At 37.9% G+C, this 18,218-nt stretch overlaps 1 protein-coding gene across 1 annotated transcript; it reads right to left on the bottom strand.

Annotated features, from left to right (window-relative positions):
* Positions 1 to 239: 239 nt before the first annotated feature.
* AGR3 (anterior gradient 3, protein disulphide isomerase family member) lies at positions 240 to 17,024 on the bottom strand. The gene is made up of 8 exons (XM_027540346.1): positions 16,841 to 17,024; positions 14,309 to 14,440; positions 6,492 to 6,555; positions 2,783 to 2,835; positions 2,184 to 2,260; positions 1,883 to 1,946; positions 1,336 to 1,419; positions 240 to 460 (listed from the first exon to the last, which is right to left on the bottom strand). The coding sequence occupies exons 2-8, from the start codon at positions 14,415 to 14,417 to the stop codon at positions 411 to 413; spliced, it is 501 nt and encodes a 166-aa protein (XP_027396147.1). The 5' UTR covers positions 14,418 to 14,440; positions 16,841 to 17,024; the 3' UTR covers positions 240 to 410.
* Between the last annotated feature and the right edge of the window lie 1,194 nt (positions 17,025 to 18,218).

Genomic DNA, 18,218 nt, shown 5'->3' with positions numbered 1-18,218 from the left:
TAAACAATAAATGGATAGAGATGAATCTGTTTGCTTTGGGGACATGAAGATCAGGCATGACCTAAGCTTGCATGTTCTATGTAATAGAAGGGTCAGAAATAAGATTAGATTATTTGGTGGAAGGAATGATAGATCAGAAAATAGAAACAACCAATGTAGATGCCTTTTTCTTAGGTCTCCACTGTGACTATCAGCTCGTGAAAGGCTTTCTTTGCTACCAGTGCAGGCAAACCACAACATTGACTCAGGTTTTGACTTTTATTGAAATATCATTTTACCTTCATAAGAATATTCAAGCACATTAAGAATCTAAATGATAATGTTACAGAATTCATGTACCCACCCATTTAGTTTTAGTCAGTTAACCAGAAGTTTTTCTTCATGACTTTTAACCGCTTAGAGGTAATATATTATAACTCAGATTGAATAAGTTTTAATGCTTTCTTCATGTTTTCTATCACTGTAATAAAGTAAATATATATTATTAGTAAATGAGAGTATAAAATTTTACAATTAACTGTGAATTAATCAACTGTTTAAAAATCAACCTGTTTAACAACTATAAAGATGTGGGGATTTATCTGCAATATTAAAAACTATTATATAAATGTGTACACATAAATTTAGGGATTAGACCTTTAAGAGCTGATTAATTAACTTTACGTTAAAGAATTTTATCAGAGGGATTTGAGGGGGTATCTGTTTTGTTAACTGATTATTTTGGGTTCGTTTCATTGGATATGACAAGCATGTGTGTGTGTTGTGTGTGTTAGTCGCTCAGTCGTGTCTCACTCTTTGCAACCCCATGGACTGTAGCCCGCCAGGTTCCTTTGTCCATGGGATTCTCCAGGCAAGACTACTGGAGTGGGTTGCCATTTCCTTCTCCATGGCAAGCATAGCTATCTTATTAAGCATAGCTGATTGATTGTGAATGTTGTTAAGAATGAAAGTCCCAAGTCAGACTGAGGAAGAGATTTAATTGTTAATCACTTTGAGGAAATCACATATGATCTTTGATATGAGAAGAATGGACTGGCTTTCTTAAAGTGTAATTTTAATGTGTACTCTATCCTGTTTGATGGTCTTAACATTTAGTGATCACAAGGACTGTTAGAGATCCCCATTAAAAAAATAGATTCCAAGTTGTCCCAGAAATTCTGATGTCAATTGGAGCTAAGAGTTTGCATTTTAACCACAACCACCACTGCCAATCCCAGGAACTGTGATGGGTGGGAATCACTGTTTGAGGGAAAGTGCTGATGGAGGGCATCACTCGCCCTTCTAACTGTCAAGTGTTGCTAGCATCACTGTTTAAGATAATTTGAAAATACTTACATAGTGGTAAATCCTGAGGTTCATATGTATATAATCTGTTCGAGTATCTTCCAGTTATATCAGCTCTGACTGTTAAAGAAGGATCTGCCCACAAAAAATAAGTTACTTACATATTTTTTTAAGAGTTCTGAAAATCATTCATGCCTCTAGCTCTGAAACAAACGTTAAGCATATTTACAAACTAAATCAGTTTTCATACATGTTAATTCATGGTGAGTTAATCAGAATTTCCATTTTAGTGTGCTACAGCTCTCTATCAACATAGTTTAGAGAACTGTACTGAAAGTATTTTGGGGATTGATTTAATAGCATGAGTTAATTTAAAAATAAAACTTCAATATTTATAAGTTGCAAATATAGATATAATGAGTTTGATTGTTGAACAAGAGCTGTTGTTGGCTGGGTTACTAATGACTCCCCTTTAAAAGGAATAGTACTTCAAATAGTATTAAAAGGAATAGTTTCAAATGAACTAACATTTGAAAGTAAATAAAAGCAAGAAGGCTACTGATTTTGTAAATCTGATGGAAAGAGATTACACAATTACCCACAAACATGATTCTAGGCACATACTGTCCATCAGGTGATAAATTCTTATCTGTGGTCTCATGCTAGCAAAAGAAGAAAAAAAAATGTTATTGGATTGGATTGTTTTTAACAGTTGATTTAAAAATACTTTACATAAACAGGTTTTCAGTAAATTGTATATTTTAGCCTCTTACAATTCTATATAACATTCTATGTCCACTAATACTATATAGCTCTTTTTGCCTTGAAATAAAGACTAAAAGAGATTAAACTTTTCCATTGAATTGAAATATTAAAAAAAAATTGTAGAGATCATGTACCATGAGATTCAGCATGATGAAATTATTCTGAGCCATTTCTTGTATTTCTTTATTTTGGGCAAACACTTTTTTTAGTGCTGTGGGGAAAGATATAATGCCAGTTAGTTTCATGGATTAAGATTACTTTAAAATAATGTAGCAAAATAAAGCTAACATTTTGCATTTGTTTGCTTCTATAACTTGGATGTTAATAGTTGATTGGCCCATTGCTACTCTGTCTCTCATTGGAAAGCAATGAGGGACACAGTCTATCCAAGGTCGGGGGGAACATCAAGGGATAATCGCATTGAAATCACCAGTTTTATAATGTTACTTAATTCATTGACTCATTGGTTAAAGCATCATCTTTTCAGCCAGTTTTCCCACCTTTCTGGGGGGCAGAGGATGCAGAGGGATATAAAATCCTGAAGGACACATAATATAAATATATTCAGTAGATTGCTAACAATCGTTGTAGTCAGTAAGCTCCTTAGTAAAACGGTGGTACTCCATCAGTTGTCTTTTTTTTTTTTTAATTTCGAGTGCCTTCTTAATTTTTAACTAGGTCACTTTCTTACTTCATATTGAAAATACAGTACGATCTCAAAAGCATAAATTACCTTGGCAGTACTGACAGTCCTCCAAGTGATGAATAACCATCAGTGGCTTGTTACTAAACAGAGAGAGGGTGAAATTGAGTCAAGTGATTCATTCGAGTCAAACTGTACAGGGAAATTAGATTTAAGGTTTTCATACTTTGTGTAAGACATTAAAATTCACAGGTTGACACATCACAGCATTGTAATCTGTAGTAGTGTTACTCATAAAATGACCTCAGAACTGAAGCATCAGTCTCACCAGAAACGTAGCTCATTAGAAATGTTAATTTTCTGACTCCCTCCAGGTCCACTCAATCAGAATCTCTGGGGCTGGGGTCCAGGAATCACAGCTTAAGAAGTTGACCAGGTCATTCTTACATATACTGTAGTACAGTTAGAAAGAGTCAATTCTGTCTCCAAAGTTGAAAGGATATGAACAAGGCATTCATTTCCAGTGAACATGTGGTATAAAATTGTAGGAGAATAAAGTTTTTACTTATTTTCTTCTGTTTTTAGTTTGCAAAAAGGCTATTAATATTTGGTTATTTTTTACCAACTTTCACTCTTGTCATAATTCTATAAGCGATCTCAGTGAGAGTTCCCTTCCTTTATATTTTTCAGTGTCATTTTGATTTTCACTCTTGGAAAAAATTTTTTTTATGGTAGTTAATTGACTGCTGTTTAGAATTAGAGAAAAGTTAGAATGTTGACTATAGTAAAAGATAAATGAATTATGATTTGGATACGTAAGATATTTTTTAATGTTTAATTTTGAGAGAATGTTGGGTCCAAAAAGAGACTAATGTAAAAATATAAATCATAAATCTTTAAAAGAACAGAGGTAATTATATGAAATACACCTCAAAGAAAATAACAAACTTTGAGCTGTTAATAATTTCATTTAATCCTCCAACTTAGAATTTACATTAATTTTAGGTAAAATAAATCCTACAACTTTTAAAATTGATAACATATAAAGCTAATATTTACCAACTTCACATCTCCTTTTTTTTTTTTTTTCCTTTTTAACTTGGGAGATATTCAAGCCTAAAGAAATAAAAAAGTGAGGCAACAGTAGCACCGAGGGCAAAAAATTAAGTGCTTTGTTTCTGCATCCTAGACGTCCCTCATGCCTCACCGTTGATATCAGCCCTTCCATACTGCAAGAATTTAAAGAGATAAAATTTTGCAGTAGTATCTTCTAGTACCTTAATGCTTTCATCCTTATAATTAGTCTTTGTAATTTGTTTTGGTGTAAAATATGAGGTATGAATCCAAGTTTATTTTCCACATGATTCTAAAATTCTAATAATTGTTTTACATAGGCTGTGTCCCCTATTCCTGATTTAAAATGCTACTTTATCACATACAGTTTCTGTTGTATCTGGTTTTATTTCTATTCTCTCCTTTCAGAATGTTCAGTTCATTTACCAGTAACATACTGTTTTATTGTAGTTTGGTAAAATGTTACATATTGATTAAAGGCTAGTCCCCACTGGTTTCTTTTTCAGAATGTTCCTAACTATTTGTGTCTATGTCCCCATTTCAATTTTAGAATTATTTTTTAAACAAAAATTGTACTAATATATTGTGATTGTCTTTAAAAAATTTGAAGTATAAAGAGAATTGACATTTTTATAATGAGTCTTCCTATATAAGAACACAGAACTCGTGTCATAGGTTTGTAATTTTCTCAGTAGTACATTTAGTTCATATAGATTTTGTGCATTTTCTGTCATTTATCCTGAGATATTTTGTCTTTTTTTCCTATTTAACCATTTTAATGTTATATGCATGTGTGCTAAGTCACTTTAGTTGTGTCCGACTCTTTGTCAGCCGATGAACTGTAGCCCACCAGGCTCCTCTGTCCATGAGATTGTCCAGGCAAGAATACTGGAGTGGGTTGCCATGCCCTCCTCCAAGGGATCTTCCTGACCCAGGGGTCATACCCATGTCTCTTACATCTCCTGAATTGGCAGGCAGGTTCTTTATCACTGGCACCACCTGGGAAGTCCTTTAATTTTATTTATTTATATATATGCCTTTGGTTTCTGGGTATTAGGCTACAGTCCATGGGGTCGCAAAGAGTCGGACACGACTGAGAGACTTCACATTTAACTTAATTTTCATACTTCTGAATACTTAGAGTTGATTCTCAAGTTTCTCATGTACACAGTCAACATCTGCAAATGAAGATACTTTCACACTCTTCTTAAGTTTTTCTCATCTAATTGCATTGATTGGTGTCTTGAGAACAATGTTAGTCATTGTGGTGATTAAAGAATCCCATCAGTGGGATACTTTAATTGATTTTCCCAGTAAGCATGATACTGGGTTTTTAGGTTTGTTTTTTTTTGTTTTTACTGGGATGGATATTTCTTTGTTAGGATAAATAAAAATAAATTGATATTGTTAAATAAAAGTTTAAAAAGCTCCAGTATGGATTTGGCATTATTGTAAATGCCCCTTCACCATTTATGTTGATAGGAGACACTTGTATGATTTGTGTCCTTATGAATATTAGATTATTTTAATAGGTTTTTTAATCTTGAATCTTTTGGCATTCCCAAACTGAATTTCACTTTATCAGAGTATATTTTTTAAGTGTTCTGCTGGCTGCTCTTTGCTAATATGTTGTTTACTTTTTGCATTTCTCTTTGATAATAAGATTATTCTGTAAACTTTTCTGTGTTTTTTGGTAATGTTTGTCCAGTGTGAGAGTGTGTTGCTCAATTATTTGGCATCTTTCCTTTTTCTTTGAAGAGTTGAATTGAATGTTCTTTTGATATTTGATAAATATTTGGGGTGCTTTTAAAAACATAAGTGTCTTCAGCTCTATCCCCTCAAAGTCAGTAGATCGTCAAGGATAAAAAGCATGTCACTCGTGGTCATTGAGTATAGAACAGTGCCTGGCACATGGCAGTGGGTACTCAGTAAGTACTGGACTGACTGACCATGAATGTGGATTTTAAACAAGGCTCTCTGAATTGTTCTGATAATCAGACAGCCTTAAGAAGCACTGCTGTCAACCAGATTTCTTTTTAAGCTTGTATAATACCCAGTGTGTAAAGCTGTTTTGTATATGCAGCTTATATTCAAAAGTTTACTTGGTGGATGTTGTTTAAGTCTAAATAAGTCTTTAATAAGTCTAAACTAGACTTATTGCTGTACCATTTTGCAATATGTACAAATATCCAATCATTATTTTGTATGTCTGACACTGCTGCTAAGTCGCTTCAGTCGTGTCCAACTCTATGCGACCCCCATAGACGGCAGCCACCGGCTCTGCCGTCCCTGGGATTCTCCAGGCAAGAATATCAGAGTGGGTTGCCATTTCCTTCTCCAATGCATGAAAGTGAAAAGTGAAAGGGAAGTCACTTAGTCATGTCTGACTCTTAGCAACTCCATGGACTGCAGCCTACCAGGCTCCTCCGTTCATGGGATTTTCCAGGCAAGAGTACTGGAGTGGGGTGCCATTGCCTTCTCCTACTATAATGTTAAGTCAGTTATTCCTCAGTATAAAAGCTTGGTTGGGTTATTAAAGAATTAATACAAGGATATTTAGAACTCTTGTTTATAAAAAATTCTAATAGCAACTCTTAGGTTAAACAGCACTCAATATCAGAGAAAATTGTTACTGTGTCCTTTCAAAAGCTAACTTGCTAGTTTTTTGGCTCTCAATGATGAGGTATGTGTATCATCTGTCAAAGCTGAATGAGAGGTATTTTACCTTTTTTGAGTATGAAAGAGACCTTCCTCATAAGTCTGCACCCAAGTGATGTCATCTCCCCACCCTAAAACAGAAGAGGGAAATCAGTGTATCAACTCAAGACCCCTGAAGAGTTCTGAAATGCGCATGTGAAATTTGGTATAGAGGATACATGATTATAACTAGATAGGAAGAGGTTGTATCTTTTTAGATGGAGTGCTGAGGTTTTGTAACTCTGTTTCACATCTCAACACCCATGGCCTTGAACCTAGTAAATGTTCAGTAGATGCTATTATGCTTAGTGTTGACTGATAAGATATCTTTGGACCACGCAAAAACTCTGGCTTTCAGATTGTACAGGAGAAGACTAGTTAATCTGCATGCCTTGTAAGTGCTGGTGCTAAGTTGCTTCAGTCATGTCTGACTCTTTGTGACCTGTGGACCGTAGCCTGCCATGCTCCTCTGTCCATGGGATTCTCCAGGCAAGAATACTGGAGTGGTTTGCCGTTTTCCTCCTCCAGGGGAATCTTCCGACCCAGGAATTGAACCCAAGTCTCTTGCATCTCCTGCATTGCCAGGTGGGTTCTTTACCACTAGCACCACCTGGGAATCCCATGCGTACTTTGTAAATCTATTAGGAATGTGTTGGACTGTACTCTCTAGTGTCCTTGAAGCTTGAGTACTGAGAGATGTTGATGCCTTTAAAATCAGAATACATCATGAAAAAACAGAATTTCACATTTTGCTTTTGAGTTTTAACAGGTAAAAAATTCTGCTGTGGAAATTTCATGGTTGAGAGATAAACTAATAAAACACAGTTGTTTTGGAAGCATCCAGAAGTGGAGGAGAGGGAAACCGAACACAAGGAGTAGAGAGAGAACCTGCTGCTGCTGCTAAGTCGCTTCAGTCATGTCTGATTCTGTGCGACCCCATAGACGGCAGCCCACCAGGCTCCCCCGTCCCTGGGATTCTCCAGGCAAGAACACTGGAGTGGGTTGCCATTTCCTTCTCCAATGCATGAAAGTGAAAAGTGAAAGGGAAGTCGCTCAGTCGTGTCTGACTCTTAGCGACCCCATGGACTATAGCCTACCAGGCTCCTCCGTCCATGGGATTTTCCAGGCAAGAGTACTGGAGTGGGGTGCCATCGCCCTCTCCAGAGAGAGAACCTACTGGTCCTTAAAAAGGCGATGGGAGGAGTTGGGGATGTATACTAGTGACTGAAGAATGACTGTCGAGGAGAATGCACAAAGTACTTCAAAGTATTTTCTGGAAATGTCTCAGTCTACAGATGGAAAAGATTGAATTAATTTGAAAACAGAAATATGTGCAGTCTAGTTTGTACTCAGATTTTTTTGTATGCTTCAAGTGTGTCAGACTGGGTGTCAGACTGGAGTTTCTTGTTTTGATACCGTGGCTTAGAAGATGGCCAGGACTTATGAAGCAGAGTTATGGAGCAAGATAAATATGATTGTATGATTTTTGTCAGGTTTTAGTTGGTTTGTTAATAGAGACTATTAAATATAATTAATAACAGTGTAATTCATCTATTGAAAGTAGATACTTTTTTGGGTCTATTTACATAGTGTGCAACCATCACTGCAATAATTAGAGAACATCTTTATCACCTGAAAAAAGAAACCCTTTACCATTCAGTTATCACCACCTAATCCTTTCGTTTCCTCAATCCTAAGAAACACCGAATCCACTTTCAGTCTGTAGGTTAGCTTCTTCCAGATGTTTGTGTCTATGGAATCATATAAGATGTGACGTGTTTTACGGCTGGATGCTTTCATTCGGTACAAAGTGTTCAAGGTTCATCCATGTCATTGCGTGTATTAGGACTTCATTCTTGGGCCATTCCATTGTAACACTATACCACATTTTGTTTATCCATTCATCATTTGATGACCATTTGGGTTGTTTCTACATTTTGGATTTTATGAATACTGCTGCTGTGAACGCATGGGTACAAGACTTGTGTGTGAACATGTGTTTTCATCTTCCCTGGGTTTATCCCTGGAGGTGGAATTGCTGGACCAAATGGTAACTGTACCTTTACCATTCTGGGGGCACTACCAGACTTTTTTCAAAGTGACTGCATTATTTTACTCCCTTACCAGGAATGTTGTTGGTTTGTTTTGCCTGATTATAGAAGCTGGGCGTTGGAAGAACACCTTATGTTAGCTTAGTACCCCCACCTTAGCAAGAATCGTTCCTGTCTGTAGTAATCCTGAAGGATTTTCTTTGCTTGAGCATATGTAGTGACTTTATGCTATGTTTAGCATTTGATAAAAGTTGCTTTGAAATCAGCCAGTGAGACTAGGCTCCTACTTAATTTCCCTATTCCCTATTGAATGGTTGCAAATACCATTCAATGCCAGAATGTCAGCATTGGGAAAAATTACTGGTCTCTGCCCTTGGTGAACTTAGTTCTGCAAACATTAAAGGAACATCTGCTATATGCCTTGCTCCACTTGGCACTGGGTGTACAAAGGTGGGGGAGTATAGTCCCTGCTCTCAGTTTGTTCATAGCTTGGCAAGGTAGTCATATTGTATTATAATTGTTTTTATACACTTTACCCCATAATCACAATAGGCCAAAGGTGGTACAGAATTTAAACTGTCTTCAGGGTCTCTGTTCATTGATGTTGTTTAGTCACTCAGTCGTGTCCAACTCTTTGCAGCCCCATGAACAGCAGCATGCCAGGCTTCCCTGTCCTTCACCATCTCCTTGAGTTTGCTCAAATGCATGTCCATTGAGTCGATGTTGCCATCCAACCATCTCATCCTCTTTTGCCCCCTTCTCCTCCTGTGCTCAATCTTTCCCAACATCAGGGTCTTTACCAATGAGTCAGCTCTTCGCATCAGGGAGCCAAAGTATTAGAGCTTCAGCATTAGTCCTTCCCATGAATATTCAGGTCTGATTTCCCTTAGGATTGACTGGTCTGATCTCCTTGCAGTCCAAGGGACTCTCGAGAGTCTTCTCCAACACCAGAGTTAGAAAGCATTGTTTGGCACTCAGCCTTCTTTATGGTCCAACTCTCACATCCATACATGACTACTGGAAAAACCATAACTTTAACTAGATGGACCTTTGTCAGCAAAGTGGTATCTCTGCTTTTTAATATCCTGTCTAGGTTTGTCATAGCTTTTCTTCCAAGGAGCAAGTGTCTTAATTTCATGGTGCAGTCGCCATCCACGGTGATTTTGGAGCCCAAGAAATAAAATCTGTCACTGTTTCCACTTTTCCCCTTCTATTTGCCATGAAGTGATGGGACTGGATGCCATGATCTTCAGTTCCGTTCAGTCGCTCAGTCGTGTCCAACTCTTTGCGACCCCATGAATCGCAGCACGCCAGGCCTCCCTGTCCATCACCAACTCCTGGAGTTCACTCAGACTCACGTCCATCGAGTCAGTGACGCCATCCAGCCATCTCATCCTCTGCCGTCCCCTTTTCCTCCTGCCCCCAATCCCTCCCAGCATCAGAGTCTTTTCCAATGAATCAACACTTCGCCTGAGGTGGCCAAAGTACTGGAGTTTCAGCTTTAGCATCAGTCCTTCCAAAGGACGCCCAGGGCTGATCTCCTTTAGAATGGACTGGTTGGATCTCTTTGCAGTCCAAGGGACTCTCAAGAGTCTTTTCCAACACCACAGTTCAAAAGCATCAATTCTTCGGTGCTCAGCATTCTTCACAGTCCAAGTTTCACATCCATACATGACCACTGGAAAAACCATAGCTATGACTAGACGGACCTTTGATGGCAAAGTAATGTCTCTGCTTTTGAATATGCTATCTAGGTTGGTCATAAGTTTTCGTCCAAGGAGTAAGTGTCTTTTAATTTCATGGCTGCAGTCACCATCTGCAGTGATTTTGGAGCCCCCCAAAATAAAGTCTGACACTGTTTCCACTGTTTCCCCATCGATTTCCCATGAAGTGATGGGACCAGATGCCATGATCTTCATTTTCTGAATGTTGATCTTTAAGCCAACTTTTTCACTCTCCTCTTTCACTTTCATCAAGAGGCTGTTTAGTTCTTCACTTTCTGCTAAAGGGTGGTATCATCTGCATATCTGAGGTTATTGATATTTCTCCCGGCAATCTTGATTCCAGCTTGTGCTTCTTCCAGCCCAGTGTTTCTCATAATGAACTCTGCATATAAGTTAAATAAGCAGGGTGACAATATATAGCCTTGATGTACTCTTTTTCCTATTTGGAACCAGTCTGTTGTTCCATGTCCAGTTCTAACTGTTGCTTCCTGACCTGCATATAGGTTTCTCAAGAGGCAGATCAGGTGGTCTGGTATTCCCATCTCTTTCAGAATTTTCCACAGTTTATTGTGATCCACACAGTCAAAGGCTTTGGCATAGTCAGTAAAGCAGAAATAGATGTTTTTCGGAACATCTTGCTTTTTCGATGATCCAGAGGATGTTGGCAATTTGATCTCTGGTTCCTCTGCCTTTTCTAAAATCAGCTTGAACGTCAGGAAGTTCATGGTCCACATATCGCTGAAGCCTGGCTTGGAGAATTTTGAGCATTACTTTGATCTTAGTTACCATAATTCATAATTCAGTACTGGCTATGTTTACTTGTCATCTGAGATTTCATTCATCTTCAATATGTGTTTATTGAGTACTTACTGTATGCCAGGTGCTGGTTGCAGAGCAGTTCTTTTGATTCCAAAGAAAGTTAAGCTTTTGGGGTTCACTTTTATATTGAACCATTTCTTAACTTTTTCCAATTAATATTCCCTCTTCTCCCTAACAGTGTTTGTGTTTAACTGGTGCTGCTCCCCACTCCAAGCAGCTCCATATACTACTTGATGTTACACGTGGTGTTTAATTCAGCCCTCGAGGGTCTTTAAGGGCAGTGACTAGTTTGGTCTTTGGCAATTTAAGGCTAATGAGTTCATTGTTTTATGACTATTTATGTGTATATATGGAGATAACATGATAAATTACACTTATGAAAATATTTCCCTCTTTATTTTGCAAAAGCTTATGGATTTTTTTCGGCTTTCTGTGATTTTAAACTAATGTAGAATTAATTATTTTGGCTGAATATTGGTGAGCAGTTGGCTGGCATCCAGTACATTTATTGCTAAGTCACTTCAGTTGTGTCCGACTCTGTGGACCCCATAGATGGCAGCCCATCAGGCTCCACCATCCCTGGGATTCTCCAGGCAAGAACACTGGAGTGGGTTGCCATTTCCTTCTCCAATGCATGAAAGTGAAAAGTGAAAGTGAAGTCACTCAGTCATGTCCGACTCTTAGCGACCCCATGGACTGCAGCCTACCAGGTTCCTCCGTCCATGGGATTTTCCAGGCAAGCGTACTGGAGTGGGGTGCCATTGCCTTCTCCTGTACATTTATTAAGGGATAAATTAACTTGGAAAGAAAGTCAATATTTTCAAATTTAAAATTATGCTATAGTTATCTCTATTTGTTTCTTACTTAGTTCACATTGCCATTCCAACTAGTGGTCAAGTGTTTTTTTGGGTTGTGCTACTAATTTAGAATTAGAAGCAGAAGATATTAAGAAGAGATGGCAAGAATACACAGAAGAACTGTACAAAAAGGATCTTCATGACCCAGATAATCACAATGGTGTGATCACTGAGCCAGACATCCTGGAATGTGAAGTCAAGTGGGCCTTAGAAAGCATCACTACGAACAAAGCTAGTGGAGGTGATGGAATTCCAGTTGAACTATTCCAAATCCTGAAAGATGATGCTACGAAAGTGCTGCACTCAATATGCCAGCAAATTTGGAAAACTCAGAAGTGGCCACAGGACTGGAAAAGGTCAGTTTTCATTCCAATCCCAAAGAAAGGCAATGCCAAAGAATGCTCAAACTACCGCACAATTGCACTCATCTCACACACTAGTAAAGTCATGCTCAAAATTCTCCAAGCCAGGCTTCAGCAATATGTGAACCGTGAACTTCCTGATGTTCAAGCTGGTTTTAGAAAAGGCAGAGGAGCCAGAGATCAAATTGCCAACATCCGCTGGATCATGGAAAAAGCAAGAGAGTTCCAGAAAAACATCTATTTCTGCTTTATTGATTATGCCAAAGCCTTTGACTGTGTGGATCACAATAAACTGTGGAAAATTCTTCAAGAGATGGGAATACCAGACCACCTGACCTGCCTCTTGAGAAATTTGTATGCAGGTCAGGAAGCAACAGTTAGAACTGGACATGGAACAACAGACTGGTTCCGAATAGGAAAAGGAGTACGTCAAGGCTGTATATTGTCACCCTGTTTATTTAACTTATATGCAGAGTACATCATGAGAAACGCTGGACTTAAAGAAACACAAGCTGGAATCAAGATTGCCAGGAGAAATATCAATAACCTCAGATACGCAGATGACACCACCCTTATGGCAGAAAGTGAAGAGGAACTCAAAAGCGTCTTGATGAAAGTGAAAGTGGAGAGTGAAAAAGTTGGCTTAAAGCTCAACATTCAGAAAACGAAGATCATGGCATCTGGTCCCATCACTTCATGGGAAATCGATGGGGAAACAGTGGAAACAGTGTCAGACTTTATTTTTGGGGGCTCCAAAATCACTGCAGATGGTGACTGCAACCATGAAATTAAAAGACGCTTACTCCTTGGAAGGAAAGTTATGACCAACCTAGATAGCATATTCAAAAGCAGAGACATTATTTTGCCAACTTGACTTGTCTAGTCAAGGTTATGGTTTTTCCTGTGGTCATGTATGGATGTGAGAGTTGGACTGTGAAGAAGGCTGAGCACCGAAGAATTGATGCTTTTGAACTGTGGTGTTGGAAAAGACTCTTGAGAGTCCCTTGGACTGCAAGGAGATCCAACCAGTCCATTCTGAAGGAGATCAGTCGTGGGATTTCTTTGGAAGGAATGATGCTAAAGCTGAAACTCCAGTACTTTGGCCACCTCATGGGAAGAGTTGTTTCATTGGAAAAGACTCTGATGCTGGGAGGGATTGGGGGCAGGAGGAGAAGGGGATGACAGAGGATGAGATGGCTGGATGGTGTCACTGACTCGATGGACGTGAGTCTGAGTGAACTCCAGGAGTTGGTGATGGACAGGGAGGCCTGGCGTGCTGCGATTCATGGGGTTGCAAAGAGTCAGACACAACTGAACAACTGATCTGATCTGATCTGATGTGCAGATGAATGATTTTCTTTACACTTCTGGTAACTGGAAATGTAGGAATCAATTTTGTGAATCTTATTTATATTTCTTTACAGGTAAAGATATAATTGTTTCTTAGGCTGAAGTAAAGCAGTTGGTACAAAATAGATGTTTTCTAAACAGTGTAGCCCGTGGCAAATGTAGATCATGTTGTCTAAAAATACTATAGCGGTTTCCCAGAGTCAGCATAGCAAACACTTGGTTAACCAGAATTCTTGAAGGATGGAGATAAAATAATTTTTGTGGGATCCCAGTATAAAATCATTCCAAATTATTTTCTTGCCTGAAGAAGTATTGGACAGAGCACTGGAACAGATTCTATGGAAATCCTGATTGCATTTAGGATATCAATATGACATATCAATCAATAGAATTTTCCAGAATTTTCTAGGACTCTGGTTACCAAAGTTATAGGCAATGAAACTAGTTTCCCACTATTTCTATAGAAGATGCAGCAATTTTTTTTTTTTTTTCATTTGATTTGGCTCACTCTTTAAAATTAACTGATACTTTCTGGGATTCTTTTTCCCCTGTTTTCAAATGACACACAACAAAAAATTCCAGTTAATTGAGTTGGTTTTATAACTAGACTGTGGGCAAGAGATGAATAACTTTAAAACAATCAAAATGACTGAGTTTAGAAAATAAAATTAAATTTCAGTACCTCTTGAAAGTGTCTGAGGAGGTCTCTTTTCCCTTTTGATAGCAATGGCAAGGTTGGAAGAAACGGTGATGGATAAGAGGCAGAGGACCAGAACTGAGTGTGACATCATGTCTTCTCAAGAATCCTTCAGAACTGGATGGTAAAAAATGTCAGAATCTAGTAGGTTACCTCAGGCTGTCATCAAGACATTTGTTAAGAGTTAGACCAAATTTAGGCTGACAGATTGCTTTGCTTGTGTGAATTGACATGGTACAACCATCTAGAACTTTCACATTTTATTTGTAAGTTATTGTAAAAATGCAGTCAATTCAATAAAAGTCCACTTGATGAAAAGCCACAGTGTTTGGGCTTCCTGGGGGCGGTACAATGACGTTGACACCCAAATAGGCACCCAAAGCCTATTTCTGATAGCATTTGAGTGCTTACAGCGTTGCTTTAAATCTCAGATAAAATCATGTTGATTAAAGGGCTTGCCCCTGCGGAATGCAGTGGGAAGGTGACAAGTGTCATGCATAAATAATCTTTGCCTTTTGATTAAAACACCATTTTAACTTTATGCCAAGACAGTAAGATGAGGCATGAACAATTAGTGCTGAAAATGGAAATGAGAGGAGGAATGGAATACGGAGATTCTTGTTTTTCAGTTCTTTGATAGTCATTTATCTTTATCCTCCCATCATTTACTCAGCCTTTTGCTCTTCTGTGTGCAACCCTGCCCTATTTAAAAATCAGGCCTCTCATTTCAGTATCTTTCTCTTGCCAGTGGTGCATCCCTTCGATTCTCTCCTGGATTGAAAATGGTTGCTTTGGTTCTATTTAAAGTATTTTCTTTCCTAATCTGGAAAGGACACACTTGTAAATTTCTTTCTATTGAGAAACCCTGTTAAACAATAATCATGATGCTGATAAGTATCACAGTTTAAGTTCTTATAACTTGGTAATACTGTAAAACATTTCAGAATGCCATCTTTTACCTTATGGATGTCATCGTGTACTGTAAGGGCTGGAACAAGGAAAGGGTAGATTTCAGTAGGGGATAAAGACAGTTGAATCTGGAACACAGGGTCCAATGTGGGGGGGGGGGGCAGGCTTTGTGGGGGTGGAAGTGGCTGTAGAGAAATGGAAGCAACCATCTAAGGCGGGGTCTTAACTTGGGTCCAGGGAGCTTCTAGACGATCTGTGATTGAGCTCCTGAAGTCTCAAAATCTCTGATTTTGACTGTAAAATTTTGTGAGCCTTTGTTCTCTTTTCTGGGGAAGAAAGCCCCCAGGTGCCTTAGGATTCTTCCAGGTATCTTTAGAAGCAAGGAGTTAAGAAGCAGTTAATCTGGAGGAAGCATGAGAAAAAATTCTTTATGATACAGACAGAGATAAGTAGGTAGAATCTCTATCAAAAGAAGTTATAACTTCACCTTTTGCTTGGTTTAAAGCTGCCAAATTTAAATAGGAACTGACTTTTTATTTTCAGATTTCAAGTTATTAGGTATGATTGTCAGACTGTTCTACTTAAAAAAATAAAAATATTTGTTTTCTGTCTGACACTGATAAATTGTAAAAGAGGTATTAAATATATTCTATAATGAAGACAATCAATTTATATATTACTGTTTTGGATGAGTAGTAATTTCCCTGGTGAATAGAACATGAATGACTTACAGTCCTCCAGTATCAGATGCCTGGGTTAATCTAATTGGGGGACACAGATGAACATGATGTGGTCATGTGCCGGGAGCAGCTCGCTCTGCACTTGGAGGCCAATAGCCACATGTCTACAATTAGGTGTTATAAACACTGGAAGCATTTTCTGACAGTGCTTTACTTTTCAAAAGTAATTTAACATATGTCATTTACTTAAATATTTAAAAAGTCTCTGTAAAAGAAAAGAGGGAGTGAAATTTTACATTCTTTTCACAGGATATTAAAACTAGTTCCCTATGCTAAACAGTAGAACCTTGTTGTTATTCCATCCTATATATAAGTTGGCATCTGCTAACCCCAAACTTTCACTCTATCCCTCTGTTCTCTTTTCTGGGGAAGAGAACCCCTTAGAGAATATTTAAAATAAAAATGTATAGATATATATATGTATATATTCTTTATATTCCTTACATATATATCCTTTATGACTGAATCACTTTGCTGTACAGCAGAAATTTGCATACTGTATATCAACTATACTTCAATAAGAAAATTAAAAAAAGAAAACAGAGAGGAACAATTGTTACTTGCAGTATAATTTTTAAAGGGTCGCTTTTGATCAATGTTAATTTATTATAGTAACATTAATACACGTAGAGAATAAAAGTGTCACTCCAAATTTTTGCTGTGACGAGACAAAAACCGAGGAGCCTACACTTGCCTGACAAAAGTATGAAGCCAACAAAGAAAATGTCATTTATTAAAAGAAGAAAAATTTCATTGAACTTCCCTCTGACTTACTGAAGGCCTCAGTTTTATGCAGTGAAAAGGTGATCCTTTAAATATAACTGAGCTTGACCACTGATTAAATAATCTGGAAATTTTGCTTGCTTACCTGAAATAGTCAGTGCTCTTGCTGGAAGTGTATTCTGGATGTTTCTGGTTAAAAATGGGTGTGGATTTATAGACACACACACACCTGATCTAGAGCCCCACCTGCCTTGAAACAAGAGCACAGTCCACCTGCAAACTTACAAAAATGGGCTTGTCTGAAAAATCTGTGCAGTTCTCCAGTTCTCATGCTCTCACACTAAGAAAGAAAGTGTCTTCTTTCTTTCTCTAAATTGAGATTGAGTGTCCTGATAGAATGAGGCCAAATGCCACCTTTGTACTTTTTTTTTCATCTACCTTTTACTTCCCAGCGTAATTTAATGTTTGGCTAGAGCTCAGCACCAGGAAAAGGAGTGGGGGGGGGGGTGGCGAGCGGGGAGGAACTGGTCTGAATGTCGGAACTGTGTGCACACTATTGTTCTCGATGAAAGGTCAGTGAGGCTTGAGATTAGATATAAAACAAAGAGGAATTCCTGAGGTTTACTCTCTTTACAGAACTGGAATTGATAGCTGAAGAGAGCAGATCCCCCCTTCTTTTCTGAGAAGAGCAAAAGAGAAATATGCTGTTTTAAAATTTAACATTTTAATAATTTGACTCTGTATAAAATCCCTTACCTTACCATGCTCCCCCCCACAAAAAAAAGGAAAGCAGGTAATTAGATACTATATTTATCTAATAGTTTAAAATTTTTTCTTGTAATTAATCTATGATTATGGAAAAGCATCTCTTGCCCTTCCCCAGTACTGCCTGTCTTTCTCAGTTCACCCCCTCCCCAACAGACACACATCTACCTACCCCGCCACTTTCTACTTCTTGGACTTTCGTTGTTAAAGTGATCTAGGGCAGAGTCTTCAAACCTGGCCCACCTGTTTTTGTGCAGACCAAGAGCTAAGAGTGGTTTTTACATTTTAAAATGTTTTTGGGTGAAAAATCCAAAGAATCATAATTTGTGACATGTGAAAATTGTATGAAATTCAAATGTCAGTGTCTATAAATAGAAATGACTGGATGAAGCACAACCGTGTCCATTGCCTTGCTATTGTGTCTGGGTACTTTTGCATTCTAACAAAGAAGTGCAGTGCTGAAACAGGGACTGTATGACCCGTGAAGTCTTAAAATATTTACTCTCAGGTCTTTTATAGAAAAAGTTGGCTGATCTTTAGGTGGTTGTTCAACAAATTTTTGTCTTCCTTCCTCCCTCCCTGTCTTTCTCTCTCTCTTTTTTTTTTTTTTGATTATTCACTATATTAATAAATGTACTGCTAAAGAGTGGAGGTGGTGGTTATCTTCTGACATTAAAGAGTGTCCTTCTAGTATTTTAACTTTGGATATAGTACTGGCTTGATTTTATTATATTAAGAGAGTAGTCATTGTTCCTACA

This window comes from Bos indicus x Bos taurus, chromosome 4 (assembly GCF_003369695.1).
Source record: "Bos indicus x Bos taurus breed Angus x Brahman F1 hybrid chromosome 4, Bos_hybrid_MaternalHap_v2.0, whole genome shotgun sequence".
NCBI lineage: Eukaryota > Metazoa > Chordata > Mammalia > Artiodactyla > Bovidae > Bos > Bos indicus x Bos taurus.
This window is presented reverse-complemented; position numbering and strand designations above follow the sequence as displayed.

Coding starts and splice junctions, on each gene's coding strand:
- AGR3 (XM_027540346.1), bottom strand. CDS start 14,417: ATGATGTCACACTCAGTTCTGGTCCTCTGCCTCTTATCCATCACCGTT. Junction 6,556..14,308: donor TCCTCAGACACTTTCAAGAG/GTACTGAAATTT, acceptor CTTCTGTTTTAG/GGTGGGGAGATGACATCACT. Junction 1,947..2,183: donor TCATCATGCTGAATCTCATG/GTACATGATCTC, acceptor TTCTTTTGCTAG/CATGAGACCACAGATAAGAA.